The sequence below is a fragment of the Sardina pilchardus genome, chromosome 17, assembly GCF_963854185.1.
Source record: "Sardina pilchardus chromosome 17, fSarPil1.1, whole genome shotgun sequence".
NCBI lineage: Eukaryota > Metazoa > Chordata > Actinopteri > Clupeiformes > Clupeidae > Sardina > Sardina pilchardus.
Genome location: NC_085010.1, coordinates 17,907,888 through 17,925,177, shown reverse-complemented (window position 1 = coordinate 17,925,177; position 17,290 = coordinate 17,907,888). Strand labels below are relative to the sequence as shown.

Genomic DNA, 17,290 nt, shown 5'->3' with positions numbered 1-17,290 from the left:
CAGAGGCTGAACCGATGATGATATGAGCCGCCTGGCCACCGCCTTCCACCTCCACCATCCGCTGTCTAACCGCGTTCCCCACCCCTCCATCGAAAATGCAATAGCCTACGCAGGATTTACTTCTTCCTGTGGGATACGCTAGGAATCCAACAAAACGGGTCATCTTGGTGGTTAAAAATGGACCGTGATGTGCGCCGTACATTGATACGCTAATGTCATTTTACAGCCTTCAAATATGAATCATGCATTTGATATTCCTTCTGAGTCTGGTCGTCAGCATCCTCATCGCCTTGCAATGTCCATTTGTCTCAACGTCAACGGGTAAGTAAACCTGTTAAGCTCTTCTCTGTTCTTTTGCTGAACCTGTGCTGTCAGCGCTCAATCAACTGACAGATGGCACTGATTATGATGTGGCAAGCGATATGTGCATAGCGCTGTTTTCCTTTTGAACTTACCAAGCGCGGCAGGAGACCCTGTTTGTCCTCGCTTGATAGCGCGTAGTCAGGGATGCATAGAGACGCTGGAGTGACTGTCAGCCAAGACCTCATACAGGGCCTGCTGATGGCGTTGAAATATATTCATTTTTGTTCAATTAACCAACCGTATCTACGAACCAGGGAGATGAAGGGGAAAGTTAAAGGTTCTCAATCTTCGGGGCTGTGACCATCCGGGTGTGTTGGCTAGATGAGCGACGAGACGGAATCTTCAATTGAATTAAGTAGAAAGATACGGAAAATGGAGTTTGATAGGCCATTCGTATGCTACATGATACAATTACGCAACAGCTGATGTATTTCGTATAGATAGGCCTAAAATAAGAACCTATCAGATTCCCTCCTCGGAGTAAATAAGTTTACGAGCACTTACCTAATGCAATTTGTTAAGTCTATGGTCGTCTGTTTCCCTCCATCAGCATGCATTTGCTTTCCCTAGACCCCAACAAACCAGATTGTTTGTGTTGCTTAAAAAGGTTGACAACGTTTAGGGCTCCGACCTGCATTTGTTTTGTTCATTTCACATAGGCAATTGGTAGGTTTGTGTTCTCTGCATCAAAGGAAAGAGAGCATTTTCCATTCACTCTCTGCAGTGAGGGAGGGCTGCAGCTTCTTGCACTAGTTCATATATAATTGACGGGATTCCTTTTAAAAACTGAAGACCTTGTCAGTAACGAGTTGCTGGTGTTTCTAACCCAGTTTCCCCCGCCGCTGAATATGTGGACATCGGGAACACGGCGTCAGACAAACCTGGGCGAAAGTCGACACCTTCAGCCAACTCTACAAGCCAGGGGCCTGGACAGGGGGTCACGATTACCTATCCTGCGAGACTGGTCTACTACCTAAACGAGGAGTCGGAGAGTACAAACCATGACCTGGATACCCGCGCGCGGAACCAGAACGCACTGGACCAGGTGAGTCTGAGAGGTGTTCAGTGCGTTCGGACGTGATTATGTTTGCTTTTGTTTTGAGAGCAGATTTGAGTGCGCGTTATATTCAGAGAGTTTTCCATTGGTTGATGCTGGTTACAGGCAGATGTTTACTGGGAGAGGAAGCCAAAAAGCTGCATTCCCCCACCCTTCCCACACAAACACCATCGCCTTACATGCACACACACACTCACACTCATACACATCACTGTGGGAAGTGGTGCATTGTGCTGCTCATACCCACTGTGCTAAAGTGAACACTGCCCCCCTCAAACATACACACACACACACAACACACACACCCTTTTTAGCAAAAGTTGCAGTTTCCTGACTGGACTTGCACGCATGCAGACACACACACACACACACACACACACACACACTTTGCCGTTTTCTGCTAAACATGCAGTTTTGATCTCCCTAGCCCTCTGCGTTCTTGCATGCCCCTCTTCCAAAATGTCAGGTGATGCACGAGGGAGTGAGAGAGCAGCCGGTTTCTTGCTATCAGTGCAGTCGGGCTGCACCGAGCAGCAGGCTTACGCAGCTGTTTGCAAGATGGAGCTGAATCAAAATGCAATAAAGACCCATCTCAACTTCATAGACCTGGTCATCATTATAGGTCTGGTCTCCAGGTTTGCGTCTGATTTGAATTGGATTTAGAGTGGAGTGGAGACAAATCATAGCAGACCGATGTTGCTCTAGAAAGGAAGTGTGTGTGGGTGTGTGCTAGCTCCCACCCACCCCTCTTCTCTCCCCCCAGATGTTCACATTTGTGGAAAGACCCTCTGACGCTCACAGCTGAGATGGTGCGCTTTGATCTCTGCTTGGGACCCTGTGGGAAGTGTTATGTCCAGAGCCAATGCTGAATCCACGTCGGTTTTAGCGCACCCCAACCACAGATGAAAGCAGTGTGTGAGGAGAGCTGAATCCTTCACCTTTGCCAAAAACGCACACAGCCAGCCTGTTTATCTATTCTAAGTGCGGAGCTTGGGGGCCGGCCTCAAAAGCTTAAGGGTCTAAAGTTCTCAAGGAGCAACGGTGCCGAGTAGATATGTGCTCACTTTGATTCAGAGTGCCTTCGAAATGAGTCAGTGTACTGTAACGCAATGCAGTGCCTACTGTGGGGTTGTTTTCACTGTGTAGGAAGCATGGGGGAATTTCAGTCCCTGGTTTTCTCTCATGTAGAGTGTTCCTGTTGAGTGTGTGATTCAAAAGAAAACAAAACAAAGCGGAGAAAAAAAACAACTCTGGAATACAAGATTTGTGTCGTGCCTGTCTTGAATTTGCATATTGAGTCAGACGTGATTGTCATCCATGTTTTTTTTGTTTTTTTTAATCTCCATCAGGATATCCACCTGGCTCAGGCAAGCTTTCAGCTTGAGGCCTTTGGGTCCACCTTTGTTCTGGACCTTTCTTTAAATAAGTAAGTGTGTGCGCGTGCATGCTTGCGTATGTGTGTGTGTGTGTGTGTGCGTATGTGCAGTGTGTGTATGTGCGCGTGTGTGTGATGAGTCGGTAGGTTTGTTTCTTATTCAGGTTTTTCTCTATATTTTCCAACTAAGCTCTCCCGCCTAGTCTCATCAGGCCACATACGCAGTAACTTTGCTGCTTCGCTAGGAAAGGCTGTGTCTGGAGACGAGCCTCTCAGATTATCATATATAGGACTGTGCTAGTATTTTGGTCAACTCTATATCAAAGCTGAGACCTTTCTTCCTTTCCTTCCTGGACATTACTGAAGGAAGCTCCACTCACCTTCAGGGTACACCGCAAGATATTGCAGAGCTTTAGAAAATTTCCAGCGCACTAATTGTTTCTATACCTCACCTTGAGACAAAAACTCCCTCATGATGGTTCCCTCCATATATACCGTATTGCCATGAGACTGCTATTTACATCAGGTTCCAGGATGGTGAACAGGAAGGGCTTTACGTTGATTAAAAAGAGCCCTCGGGACAGTCTTCACTGAAACAGATAGTGAGTTTGCATGGATGCATTGTGTGTGTGTGTGTGTGTGTGTGTGTGTGTGTGTGTGTGTGTGTGTGTGTGTGTGTGTGTGTGTGTGTGTGTGTGTGTGTGTGTGTGTGTGTGTGTGTGTGTGTGTGTGTGTGTGTGTGTGAGTGTGTATGTGTGTGTGTGCGCACGTACCTGTGGTTTATTTTGAACGATGGTTTATTATCATATCATAATGAGGAGAGATGGGAGTTGGTGGCTTGGGTTTGAGAATTAATAGATCATTTAGACTGTAGATCTGCTGCACTCTTTGGGGCAAAAATGACAAATTACTTGCATTAATGCTGATGTCTTTGTTTTGTAGTGATTTGCTGTCCTCAGATTATGTAGAGATCCACTTCGAGGATGGGAAACCTGTGCTTTCTAAGGTACGCTGGGTGAAATACAGATACTTTTAGTTCAGTAAAAGTTGTAAATGAAGCTATCTCTCCTGTGAAAAGTCCATCTATTATCAAGGTTGTGTGTTGTTGTGTATGCAGTTCTTGAATAGAATAGCTGACCAGCGTACAACTGATGAATATACCCATTTAAAGATTTATACCTTTGTTCTACACTATTACGTAATCATGAGCGTGCAACATCCACTCTGTTCAACTGACTTTTTACTCAAGATAGAGGAATTTTGTTATCATTGTGAACCATAAACTATATTTTACTGAAGTAATAGAATCATATTTAGACTTATGCACTTCCACATGATACAGCATCAGATGGACAGATCATGATCTGTTTAATTCTTTGGTGTGTGTGTGTGTGTGTGTGTGTGTGTGTGTGTGTGTGTGTGTGTGTGTGTGTGTGTGTGTGTGTGTGTGTGTGTGTGTTTGTGTGTTTGTGTGCGTGCGTGCTTGCATGTGCGTGTGTGTGTGTTTGTCTACAGGGAGGGGAGCACTGCTACTACCATGGCCAACTGCGAGGAAAGGAGTTGTCGCGTGTGGCCGTGTCCACTTGTAATGGACTACAGTAAGAGACCTCACTCACTGCCTCTTAAGCCTGACAGAAAAAGAGAAATAGAGAATGAGTGCAAGCTGTGCATTTTTAAACTGATGTCGCCCCATATAATGTTAAGGCATGAAAAGTCTGGATGAATGCAGTTGGTGAATGGTTAATGCAGTCGTTTTTCTCCTGCGTATCATGTCTCTTGTTATGTTCTATTTATGTGTTCTTTCTTTCTCTCACTTTCAATCGCTCTCTCTCTCTCTCTCTCTCTCACTCACTCTCTCCTTCCCACTCACTGCTTCCACCTTTCTCCCTCTCTCCTCCTCTCTTTGAAACAGTGGTATGTTTGATGATGGGGACTTTGTGTACCTCATCGAGCCGCTGAAGCAGATGCACTTCTCGGTAATGGCTTTGACTCACCACCATCCGTACTCTTTTACAGGAAAAAAATACAAAAACTTTACAACAAATGCTCTGCAAACCTTCATGAATTCTCTATAAAGTAAATTAATGCATTTCTCAGTGTTCACCTGTGTACTGTTTTTCTACCTGTGACCCCCTCCCCAGAATATGGAGGCCAGACCCCATACTGTACGCAGAGCCACCTCACTGCTCTCTCTGGGTGACGCAGTTGACCTGGGTAAACACTTAATGATTCCTTTAAAAGAAAAACAGTGTGTCAGTTTTTTATCATAGGAGCATAAACACTGCAGATAACAGATAACATCAGCTGCAGGTTTTTTTTTTTTTTTTTTTTAAGAAAGAAAAGAAAGAAATTGCAACATTTTGGGGGGGTTTAAGTTTTCTGTTGGCCTTAGAATGACGGCATGCCACCCCCTTTTTTGGCTGTGTAAACATGTGGCGGATGTTGAGTAAACGGCAAGAATGATAACTATAACGATAACGATACCTATAACGATAACCATAACCAAATGGCAAATATCACTCCCGTTAGTATCGTTAATATGAATGATGATGTTCACACATAAACTATAACAATAAACACATGAAGCATGATATCGTTGGGGATCATTTTCAGAGCGATTTTGAGGACGATTAAAAGCTAACAGCCAATCAGAGCCCATCACATTGTTGCCATCACATTTATCAACACGACACATTTACCTATCGTTGGTCAGTGTGAACGCTTTTATCGTTATGGTTATAGTTATCGTCATAGTTATCGTTATTGGTGTGAACGTCCCTTCAAACCCTCACGTGACCCCTATGTGTAGGTCTGGGGAAACAGAGGGAGGACGAAGCTGAGGAGGATGGGCCAGTGGAGGAGGTCTTATCCGACATGCCCTGGCTGAGGCGCCGGAGGAAACGAGCCGTGAGTATCTGACCTTTCACTCTTGACCTATGACCCCCATGATGAGCCGTCAACCCCCTCCAACCCCATATATGGGGTGCCTCTCATTTGGTCTTTAATGCATCCTCCCTCCCTCCTCGGGCCTCGATCCTCACTGATCTACATAAAGAATGATGGGGCGGCATCAATGGGATAGTCTATCCAGTGTTAGTTATAGTTATAGATCAGTGGGAACGCCCCTCGAGGATCAAGCATCGAGGATCGAGGAGAGATGTTGAGAGGCACCCATTATCTATGAGAGTCTACTTTTGATGGTTGCCTGATACAGATCAACATCAAGTTGGAGGTTAGACTCTCAGCCAGTTTTGTCAGATTCCTGTCAGTTTTTTAAACATTCTGAAGTTTGTAGACCCTGTTGTTGCTTAGCAGGGAGAGATTCATGACTGGGATAATGTGCTGATCATCAGTCTTTGTTTTTGCCCTCTGCTTTAAAAACAGATGCCACGTAATGTGTTCGAGGAGATGAAGTATCTGGAGATCATGATTGTCAGCGACCACAACACGGTGAATGCACCTTTTCCGATTTCAATTACGCCCGAGACTAATCAATAAGCTTTTCAGCACTGATTGGGCTGTCCTCGCAAATCAATAGTGTCCATTACAGCTATCACATTTACCTCCCGTAGTACCTGAAAGACACCACTAGGTGGTACTATTTTTTTTTAGGCTTCTTTGATATTGGTGTTCCACAGTGCAGTGCTTTGTCTTACCGTGCACTGTTAAAAAGCTTGATTTATAGTCATAAAAATAATGCTGCATCAGATAACCATTATTCTCTGTCACCTTGTTTTTGTCTCTTGTTCAGAGAGTCAGCAGGTCTTTTTAGTGTCTGATCAGCTCAATATCTTCTTACAGTTCAAGAGACACAAAACCAGAAAGCATACCAGGAATTTCGCAAAGTCAGTGGTCAACTTTGTTGATTCGGTAAGATACTGCAGGAGTGTATTTTTAGCGTGCGTGCGTGTGTGTGTGTGTGTGTGTGTGTTTGAGAGCGAAAGAAAGAGCGAGAATAATAGATAGAGAGAGAAAGAGTGTGTGTGTGTGTGTGTGTAGGGGTGTGTGTGTGTGTGTGTGTGTGTGTGTGTGTGTACATTACCATATCTTGCAAACTTCTGTTCATGTACAATTTGGGTTGGGGTTTTGGCATGTAGTGTGCATATATTTGTTTGTCACTAGCTGAACAGCTCATGGCTCATGTCAACGTCTGAACAATCTCTCAAGCTCTGAACATTTGTCCCGGAACCTTAGGTCTTCAAGGAACAGCTGAATACGCGTGTGGTGCTGGTCGGCATGGAGATTTGGACCGACAAAGACCGCATCCCCCCGAGTGTTCGTCCACTGGACATGCTCAAGGACTTCTCCAAGTACCGGCAGAGCAGCATCAACCTCAATGCCGATTCGGTGCACCTCTTCACGTAAGAGCACACCACCCACCAGCACTCCCTCTCAACTGTTTCTATTCTGTTTTAATTAGCCAATCTGCATTTTCAGTGAGTGTTTTATGTCAGATTTATTCTTTCCTCGAGCAGGATATTCAGGCTTAACCAAAACTCATCTTGAAAAAGACTGAAACCCTGAAAAAGGCATTTGTGCTAACTCTGTTCCAAGTAACATATCAAACTGTTTCAAGGTCAACTTTGGCTATATTAAATTGAATAATTCTTCCTTTTGTCATAATATGAAATCATTCCCTATTCTATTTTAATGTGAGGGCAAGGCATTACACTTCTTTCCACTCTTAAGAAAGGAAGGTGATTATGATAGAAGCATTTATTGATAGAATCCTTTATGGACGTTTCTGTAAAAAGGATGTTTCTTATAAAAAATGAATAAATAAATAAAGTATATTTGTACATTATCAGTCTACAGGATAAACACAATAAAGCCACAGGGCCTACTTCTACGGTGGTCTTTATAATGTGCGTGCTTGGTAGTGTGAGTCAATCATTGTTTGCAGGTGTAGTAGAAGGTCAATGTACTGTAAATATGTGCTTATGAGTTTATGGGAACTCTTTGCATTTCTGTTGGATCTGGAGACTATGTGCAAGAGACTTTTAGTAAAGATCTAACCAATTGGATATTATGGAGCAACCATGGTTGTGTAACAGCAAACAGTACATACGATGTAACATCCACTGAACTGAAGCAAAGGAATTACATTATATGCAAGTGATTCTTATCCTCTCAGATTCCTCTTAAATTGATGTCACATTTTGCACAAGCATTTCTGGAAAGTATTTTTTTTTGTCCACGTAGATTTTTTTCAACCTCCACCGAAGGCATAAATAGTGCCTCTGCAGATGCGGACCATTTCATCTGAATAATTTAACATTGGGCATTAGCAACGCAGCACTTCTCTCTCTCACTCTCTCTTGCTTTCTCTCTCTCTCTCTCTTTCTCTGTCTCTCTCTCCTTTTCTCTTTCTCGTTCTCTTTCTCCTCGCAGGAATGTGACTTTCCACTACGACCGGAGCAGCGTAGCGTACATCGGAGGGGTTTGCTCAACAGCCCGTGGAGTCGGGGTCAATGAGGTGAGAGTGCCTCTAGTTTTGTCCCTTCCTCTGCGTCCGAATTTCTCTGAACGTTACTCACAAACATCTCTCCCCCTGTCTGCAAGTCTTCTTACATACAGTATCATCACATTCTCCATTTTGAGCTCTCTCTCCCTCTCTCTCACTTTCTCTCTCTCTCTCTATCTTTCTTTTCAATTTCAGTGGAGCTTTATATTGGCATTGCTCAGTGAAGCAGTGTTGGCAAAGCACACATTTACCTAAACAACACAGATATCTTAAAACATGAAGAATGCAAATAAAAAATAATTAAAACATTATAAAAGAGAGAATAATAAATAAAATTATGAAAATAATTGTATTTATTATTATATAAAATATAATGGTATAGTATTACTATACATACTATACGGTAGGCCTATAGTTATCAGTGTGCTATCGTGAGTAATGATGAGGAGGTATGCCACAATGTGGGTCACTCACTTCCTCAATTTATGACATGACATTTATAACAGATACTGTGCAGCTAGGTTTTCCCCAAGGTATGTGCCCAGTAAGTATGGGAGCTTGTCTTGAGGTATAATTTGGTTGAATTGATGGAAGTGTTGGTTCCTGACTGTGCTGAATTTACTGCATTCAGTGAGGAAGTGTTTTCTGTCTTCTGCTACTCCCTCACTGCACTGCAAACACAGCCTCCCTAGGAAGCCAGGTGTGCCTGTTTCCTCCCTAGGAAGCCAGGTGTGCATTGTGTCCTCCTTAGGAAGCCAAGTGTGCACTGTGTCCTCCCTAGGAAGCCAAGTGTGCACTGTGTCCTCCCTAGGAAGCCAGGCTTGCCTTTGTCCTCTCCAGAAAGCCAGGTTTGCCTCTGTCCTCTCCAGGAGGCCAGGTTTGCCTGTGTCTTCGATTTCTAAGGCCAGGGAGTGTTCACTTACAGTTTTTTTCAATCGCTAACAAGCGTTTGTCCATTCAGTTGACACATTTTCAAAACTCTAAACACAGTTAGCACAGCATTGGTCTTTTGTGGCCATCCCATTCACACATTTCATGTTGTTTTCACACAGTATGCAGTCAGTGAATACATTTTCACAATGCTTACATTTTCTTAACAGACAAACTATACCTCCCAACAAAATAATGGATCGTTTTTGTATTATTTTCGAATGTTAACACACAACATCCCACAATAGTTAAAACAATATTCCAAACCTTAGATACAGTATAAAAACCTCTGTTTCTGCAATGTTATCAATTCAAAAGCAATATATCTCAGCTGATAATAAACAAACAATCGAATAATTGACACAGAGATGATTTATGTTGGGTAAATTGGGCCAACCACAGCTGATTCCAGTCTATCTTAGACTCAGTGGCAGTGTCTGGACGAGGAAGAGTAAGAGTAAGGTGCCCAGGGAGAAGACCAGGCCCAGTGAGAGATGCAGTGAGAGGTGCAGGAGCACTGAGAGGAGCAGGTGCAGAGATTAGACACAGTAATATTTTGTTTTTTTTTTGTTCACCCCCTTTTTATCTGGGCTTTATCTGTTTTTTGTTCAGAATGCTCTTGTGTTTCATGGATATTTTGTTCACTGCAATGCTGTAAAACTTTTCAATGCTGTAAAACGTTTTCTGGTTTATCATAGTCTACTGTAAACAGTATTTATACTGCACCTCATGTAGGCCTAGTGAACAGTTAAAAAAAAAAGAAAAAGAAAAAAAAAAGATTTGCTTTTTACTGGAATGCATTTGAATGTGAACATTACAACTGGACATACAGTTCCCAACCAAGAAATGTAGTGTAAAAATGCTGGATTGCATGTTTTGCATGCAAATACACATAAAACTGAAGCATAAGAGTCTATGCAGTTTTTGTAATGTCAACAGTAGCCAGTATTTTGAAACCTAGTGTACTCTGATTGACTGCATGTATCTTGTGAAGTGAAAACAAGCTTCATTCTTTGACAAAATAACTTCATTTTGAGTCAGGTTTCCAGTGTTTTGGTAAAGTTAGTGTGTGCAGAGAAATGACGAGTTAGTGTATATGTAACAAAATGTGGTGTAACAACATGGAATGTGCTTTTGAGAGGAAAATGATCCATTTGGCCAATTGTGTTCTGTAGGTGAGAGTCTGTGTTTAGAGTTTTGAAAATGTGTCAAATGAATGGACAAACGCTTGTTAGCGATTGGAAAAAACTGTAATCTGTAGGATGTTGATAATTTTTTTTGCTGGTACTCTGTAATTTCATTATTCGTTTTGATTTTTTGGAAACATTTTAATTTGTTGCATTATTTGCCTAATTTTGCCTATAGCCAATATTAATTGTACTCGTCTTGTGTACTTCTCTCAATGAGTTTTAGTTTTGCCTGTCATTTTCATTAAATGGATAGCATAGTTTGCTGTTAGGTATTGAACATGATCACTTGGTGAAATGGTTTCTTCTTTGTAAAAGGGCACTATAATGACATATTAGTGTTGGAAAAAAGTAAATGATGATAAATGATGATAATTTAGTTGCTCTTTTCTCTCTCTCTCTCTCTGTCTCTCTCTCTAGCCAATCTATGTTTCACTCCTTTTCATATGTCTCCCTATTCACTTTTTAATTTTTATTTGAACCTTTTACTTCTACTATCTTACTATCTTACTATCTAATTTGAATCCATTGTCGTTTCAATATTCATAGTATTAATCATTTTAATCATTATGATTGATGACTATTATTATTATAATGATGTTATTATTAATATTATTATTGTGGTTATCATAGTTATTACAGGAATTGTCTTTAACTCTGTTCGTATTTGTCTTTATCGTTGTCCTGCCCGCCCATCCCCAGTATGGTACGGCGTGGACCATGGCAGCCTCTCTCTCCCAAAGCCTGGCACAGAACCTGGGCATCCAGTGGGACCCCCCGACCAGGAGGAGTACGTAGCCCACCTACGTCAGCCTGTGACAGATGGCACCAGTGCACACACACACACACACACACACACACACACACACACACACACACACACACACACACACACACACTGTGCATGCAGTGCTGCCATGTAACTGAAGCTGCTCTTGCCATCTGTGTTAACATGTACCTGCCGCTTTGTGTCTCTCACAGAGGAGTGTGGCTGTATGGATTCATGGACTGGGTGCATCATGGAGGATACAGGGTATGGACACACACACACACGCGCGCGCGCGCACACACACATAGGCTATTTTAAATACATTTGCTTATTGCTGTCCTGATTTGCCGGATTCCGAGTTCATGTCAAAATCCTGTATCAGGAGTCAGGATGTATGTTAGCTTTGTTCTGTCACACAGTACTTTTCCATTAGTATCTGGAAAACTGCATTCAAACTCCCTCTCTCTCCCTCTCTCTCTCTCTCTCCCTCTCTCTCTCTTTCTCCCTCTCTCACATGTTCTTAGGGTACAGCACCCTCGAAGATTCTCCAAATGCAGCATATCTGACTATAAGACCTTCCTGTTGAAGGGTGGGGCTTCATGTCTGTTTAACAGACCAAATAAGGTGAAACTTTACACACACACAAAACACACACACACACACACACACACACACACACACTCACGCACACATGATTTAACACACACCCAAGCAGGAGTGTGCACAAATCTGAGTACATACTAATGCATATGTTACACACACGCACACACACATGCACACACACACACTACCTACACAAATGAGTCTACACAAATGCACAGTACAGTGTTGTATGTACTCACAGACATCCAGGCTCACACAGCCTCTTACTGTACATTTCCACACATTCACAGCGAATTTGCTGCTGATGCACTACTACGATGTCCTTTTCTTTTTTTTGTGCGGAAGCCATACAGCCCCATGCCGCATGCATGCCCTGACCTTGTCTCTGTTCACAGCTTTTTGAGGCCACCGAGTGTGGCAACGGGTACGTGGAGGTGGGAGAGGAGTGTGACTGCGGAGCACGAATGGTGAGTTTAACACTCCCGTGGAGGCACTGCTCGTGCAATCACTATGCAATCACCACCCACACAAAAAAGCACAAATACAAAAACCCAACACAAAACAACACCCTACGATTATAGCGGCTTAAAGTCAGATTTTTGTATGCAGATTTATGAGGTCTTGCGAGGCTTTATCTTGTTATCGTTGCGTAACATGGTGGTGATGTGGTAGATGGTTGTTTGTCTTTTTTTGCTGTAAAGCTCAGTTGTTTCGCCCGTCGTGTTTGCGCTGAAGCCAAATTGAGCCAAATTGCATCATGTTTTCATCGGACCAAGATGCGCATTTGATGTATGAATGAGAGAAAAGAAGAAAGAGACAGAATGTGTGTGTGTGTGTGTGTGTGTGTGTGTGTGTGTTTGAGTGTTTGTGTGTGTTTGATTTGTGTTTATTAACTCCGTACTGCAGGAGTGCTACAGAGACTGCTGTAAGAAGTGTTCTCTCTCTAATGGTGCCCACTGCAGCGATGGGCCATGCTGTAATGTCACCTGCCTGGTGAGTCCACTTTGACCTTTAACCCCTAAAGGCGTTTCATCTTTCACTTATGGCACCGATTGTTTTCGTCTCTAATTGCCCACCTTTTTACAGTTTTACCCACGAGGGTACAGCTGCCGCTACGCTGTGAACGACTGCGACATTTCAGAAACCTGCTCAGGAGACTCCGGACAGGTCTCTCTCTCTCTATCTCTGTCTCTCTCTGTCTCTCTCTCTCTCTCTCTCTCTCTCTCTCTCTCTCTGTCTCTGTCTCTGTCTCTCTCTATCTCTCTGTCCTCTCTCTCACACGGTTCCATGCATGATCCCTCATGCAACACAGATACATACAAATACAGAAAAGCACAAAAACATGGATGCACACACCAGTACACATATTGCACCTCTCACTCATATTCCCACAAGGAAAAAAAAATACACGATTGTTACACTCACACACACACACACACACACACACACACACACACACACACACACACACACACACACACACACACACACACACACACACACAGACATACACATACTACACATACAAGACATATACATGTAGACTGTACACAATAAAGTTCACAAGAACAGAGGCAGCAGCAAAGACCATCCGTGTGTATGAACTGAGCGCAAACACTGATACATTTCTTGTGTGTCTTATCAACCAGTGCCCTCCAAATCTCCATAAGCAGGACGGGTATTCCTGTCAGCTTAACCAGGTGAGAACCACAAATGACAAACTGAGAGTCACAACAATCAAGCAGAAGCACTTTTGCAATATTTTAAGGGTCACTCTATTCATTCAGTGTGCTTGATAAATCCTGTTGATATGCTATGAACATCAGACATAAAATAAATCACGCACCAATCAATGCACAATGAAATTTCAAGAAACCATTTTTTTTGAGATTTCAACTTGGCCTTTTCCATGTGGCTAATGTGATTTCACATTGACTACATGTAGTGAGGACATTTTAGAAAAAGCAAATGGATTGTGATCAGCTTTTTGTTTTTTTAATTTTTGACTTTGTTTCGGTGACTGTGTTTCAGGGTCGCTGCTACAAGGGGGAGTGCAAGAGTCGGGAGAACCAGTGCAAGTACATCTGGGGCTCGAGTAAGTACCTCGCTTTTATAAACACCACAGCAGAACGAATACACACATGCCAGTGTCAGAGTAAACAGAGAAGAGATGATGTGCTCCAGCTCTGAACACTGAACACACACACACACAGACACACACACTGCAGCAGAGTCTTCTTTCTATCTCATCTCTCTGTTTGTTTGTTCTCCTTTTCTCTTTATCCTCATCTCTCTCTCTCTCTCTCTCTCTCTCTCTCTCGTGTTCTGTTCTGTGTGTAATGTGCTTCTCTCAGAGGCCGGTGGTTCGGAAAAGTACTGCTATGAGAAGCTGAACACCGAGGGAACAGAGAAGGGCAACTGTGGGCGTGATGGAGACAAGTGGCTGCCCTGCAGCAAACAGTCAGTCTCACACACACACTCACTTACTCACGCACACACATGCACACACGCACACACATACACACACACCCACGCGCACACAAGCACACACCGCACACACACACACACACATACACACAAACTCTCATGCACACACATGCACACACATACACACACACCCACGCACACACAAGCACACACCGCACACACACACACACACACACACACACACCCTCTCATGCACACACATGCACACACGCATACACATACACACACACCCACACACACACACGCACACACTGCACACACACACACACACACACACCAACCCACACACACACACCAACCCACACATGCACACACACACACACACACACACACACACACACACACACACACACACACACAGAGAAAGATATATATAGCGATACACACACACACTCCACTATTACTCAGCATGCCCCACAGAATCACATCTACTACGCAGCCAAAGAATTTGATTTCTTATGCGGTCAAACAAGGCCACAGATATTCATCCACAATATCCAGTGTAATAAAAGGCATCAGGAGGTGGAGAACGAGTTCAAGGATGAGGACAGCATGCAGATGAGCTGCCTCATGCAGATGAGAGCGTCTAAATGGGCTGCGTGCACGAAAGGCTCTAACACGCTCGCTTGTTTTCCGGTGGCGCCAGGTGTGTTTGAACCTGCCGCTATTGTTAATGTAATTAGTGTCTGCACTGACCCGGTTGGGTGTTGCATCTAGCGAATCAGCACGTTGCGATAAAGATTTCCGAAGGATTTATGTGTGTGTTGCAATTTTTATTTGAACGGGCAGACGACATTCAGTGTCGGGTGGAGATGTACATGTAGGGAGCAGAATGTAACAGAGGATGTCGCTACAACACAGTTAACGCTCCACTGGAAAACAAACGAGTGCACTTAGAGCCCTTCGTGCTAGTAGCCCATTACAACAGAACTGAAGATTCTGTGCGGAGACCATTTTTGTACTCTGTCTCTTTTAAGGTCTTATGGGTTTCTAAATCAAAATGATTCCTATTTACTTACAGTAAAATCACACGGTGTCAATCCCTCACCCCTACCTTAAGTCTCCCTCTCACTCTCTCTTGCCCTTTCTCTCTCTCTCTCTCTCTCTCTCTCTCTCTCTCTCCCTCTCTCCCTCTCTCTCTCCCTCTCTCTCTGTCTTCTTCTCTCTGCGTGCAGTGATGTGTTCTGTGGGTACCTGCTGTGCTCCAAAATTGGGAGGAACCCACGCATCGGAACCATGAGAGGTGACATCACCCCAACCACATTCAACCACCAAGGGACACTGGTGGACTGCAGGTCAGCATGCTTGGCATACACAACCCCAACTACTGTTACAGTCCGCACTATACACAACCCCGACTACTGTTACAGTCAGCCGCACTATACACAACCCCGACTACTGTTACAGTTAGCCGCACAATAATACACAACCCCAACTACTGTTACAGTCAGCCGCACTATACACAACCCCAACTACTGTTACAGTCAGCCGCACAATAATACACAACCCCAACTACTGTTACAGTCAGCTGCACTATACACAACCCCAACTACTGTTACAGTCAGCCACACAATAATACACAACCCCAACTACTGTTACAGTCAGCCGCACTATACACAACCCCAACTACTGTTACAGTCAGCCGTACAATAATACACAACCCCAACTACTGTTACAGTCAGCCGCACAATAATACACAACCCCAACTGTTACAGTCAGCCGCACAATAATACACAACCCCAACTACTGTTACAGTCAGCCGCACTATACACAACCCCAACTACTGTTACAGTCAGCCGCACAATAATACACAACCCCAACTACTGTTACAGTCAGCCGCACAATAATACACAACCCCAACTACTGTTACAGTCAGCCGCACTATACACAACCCCAACTACTGTTACAGTCAGCCGCACAATAATACACAACCCCAACTACTGTTACAGTCAGCCGCACAATAATACACAACCCCAACTACTGTTACAGTCAGCCGCACAATAATGCACAACCCCAACTACTGTTACAGTCAGCCGCACAATAATACACAACCCCAACTACTGTTACAGTCAGCCACACTATAATACACAACCGCAACTACTGTTACAGTCAGCCACACAATAATACACAACCCCAACTACTGTTACAGTCAGCCGCACTATACACAACCCCAACTACTGTTACAGTCAGCCGCACAATAATACACAACCCCAACTACTGTTACAGTCAGCCGCACTCTACACAACCCCGACTACTGTTACAGTCAGCCGCACAATAATACACAACCCCAACTACTGTTACAGTCAGCCGCACTATACACAACCCCAACTACTGTTACAGTCAGCCGCACTATACACAACCCCAACTACTGTTACAGTCAGCCGCACAATAATACACAACCCCGACTACTGTTACAGTCAGCCGCACTATACACAACCCCAACTACTGTTACAGTCAGCCGCACAATAATACACAACCCCAACTACTGTTACAGTCAGCCGCACAATAATACACAACCCCAACTACTGTTACAGTCAGCCGCACAATAATACACAACCCCAACTACTGTTACAGTCAGCCGCACAATAATACACAACCCCAACTACTGTTACAGTCAGCCACACAATAATACACAACCCCAACTACTGTTACAGTCAGCGGCACAATAAAACACAACCTCAACTACTGTTACAGTCAGCCACACTATACTAAACTCCGACTACTATTACAGTCAGCCGCACTATACACAACCCCAACTACTGTTACAGTCAGCCGCACTATACACAACCCCAACTACTGTTACAGTCAGCGGCACAATAAAACACAACCTCAACTACTGTTACAGTCAGCCGCACTATACTAAACTCCGACTACTATTACAGTCAGCCGCACTATACACAACCCCAACTACTGTTACAATCCGCACTATACACAACCCCAACTACTGTTACAGTCAGCCGCACTATACACAACCCCAACTACTGTTACAGTCAGCCGCACAATAATACACAACCCCAACTACTGTTACAGTCAGCCGCACTATACACAACCCCAA

The 17,290-nt window shown here is 43.7% G+C and overlaps 1 protein-coding gene across 1 annotated transcript in view; it reads left to right on the top strand.

Annotated features, from left to right (window-relative positions):
- The first annotated feature begins 75 nt into the window (after nucleotides 1-75).
- Nucleotides 76-17,290, top strand: part of adam23a (ADAM metallopeptidase domain 23a) — a 25,491-nt gene continuing 8,276 nt past the window's right edge. The window contains 22 exon segments of the mRNA XM_062518311.1: nucleotides 76-321; nucleotides 1,194-1,408; nucleotides 2,770-2,846; nucleotides 3,738-3,801; nucleotides 4,311-4,393; nucleotides 4,708-4,771; nucleotides 4,937-5,009; nucleotides 5,605-5,702; nucleotides 6,180-6,245; nucleotides 6,597-6,665; nucleotides 6,990-7,156; nucleotides 8,187-8,271; nucleotides 11,079-11,166; nucleotides 11,358-11,409; nucleotides 11,670-11,769; nucleotides 12,144-12,215; nucleotides 12,655-12,741; nucleotides 12,835-12,915; nucleotides 13,398-13,448; nucleotides 13,780-13,843; nucleotides 14,103-14,208; nucleotides 15,411-15,530. Coding sequence (XP_062374295.1) covers nucleotides 243-321; nucleotides 1,194-1,408; nucleotides 2,770-2,846; nucleotides 3,738-3,801; nucleotides 4,311-4,393; nucleotides 4,708-4,771; nucleotides 4,937-5,009; nucleotides 5,605-5,702; nucleotides 6,180-6,245; nucleotides 6,597-6,665; nucleotides 6,990-7,156; nucleotides 8,187-8,271; nucleotides 11,079-11,166; nucleotides 11,358-11,409; nucleotides 11,670-11,769; nucleotides 12,144-12,215; nucleotides 12,655-12,741; nucleotides 12,835-12,915; nucleotides 13,398-13,448; nucleotides 13,780-13,843; nucleotides 14,103-14,208; nucleotides 15,411-15,530 — 1,961 coding nt within the window. The 5' untranslated portion in view covers nucleotides 76-242.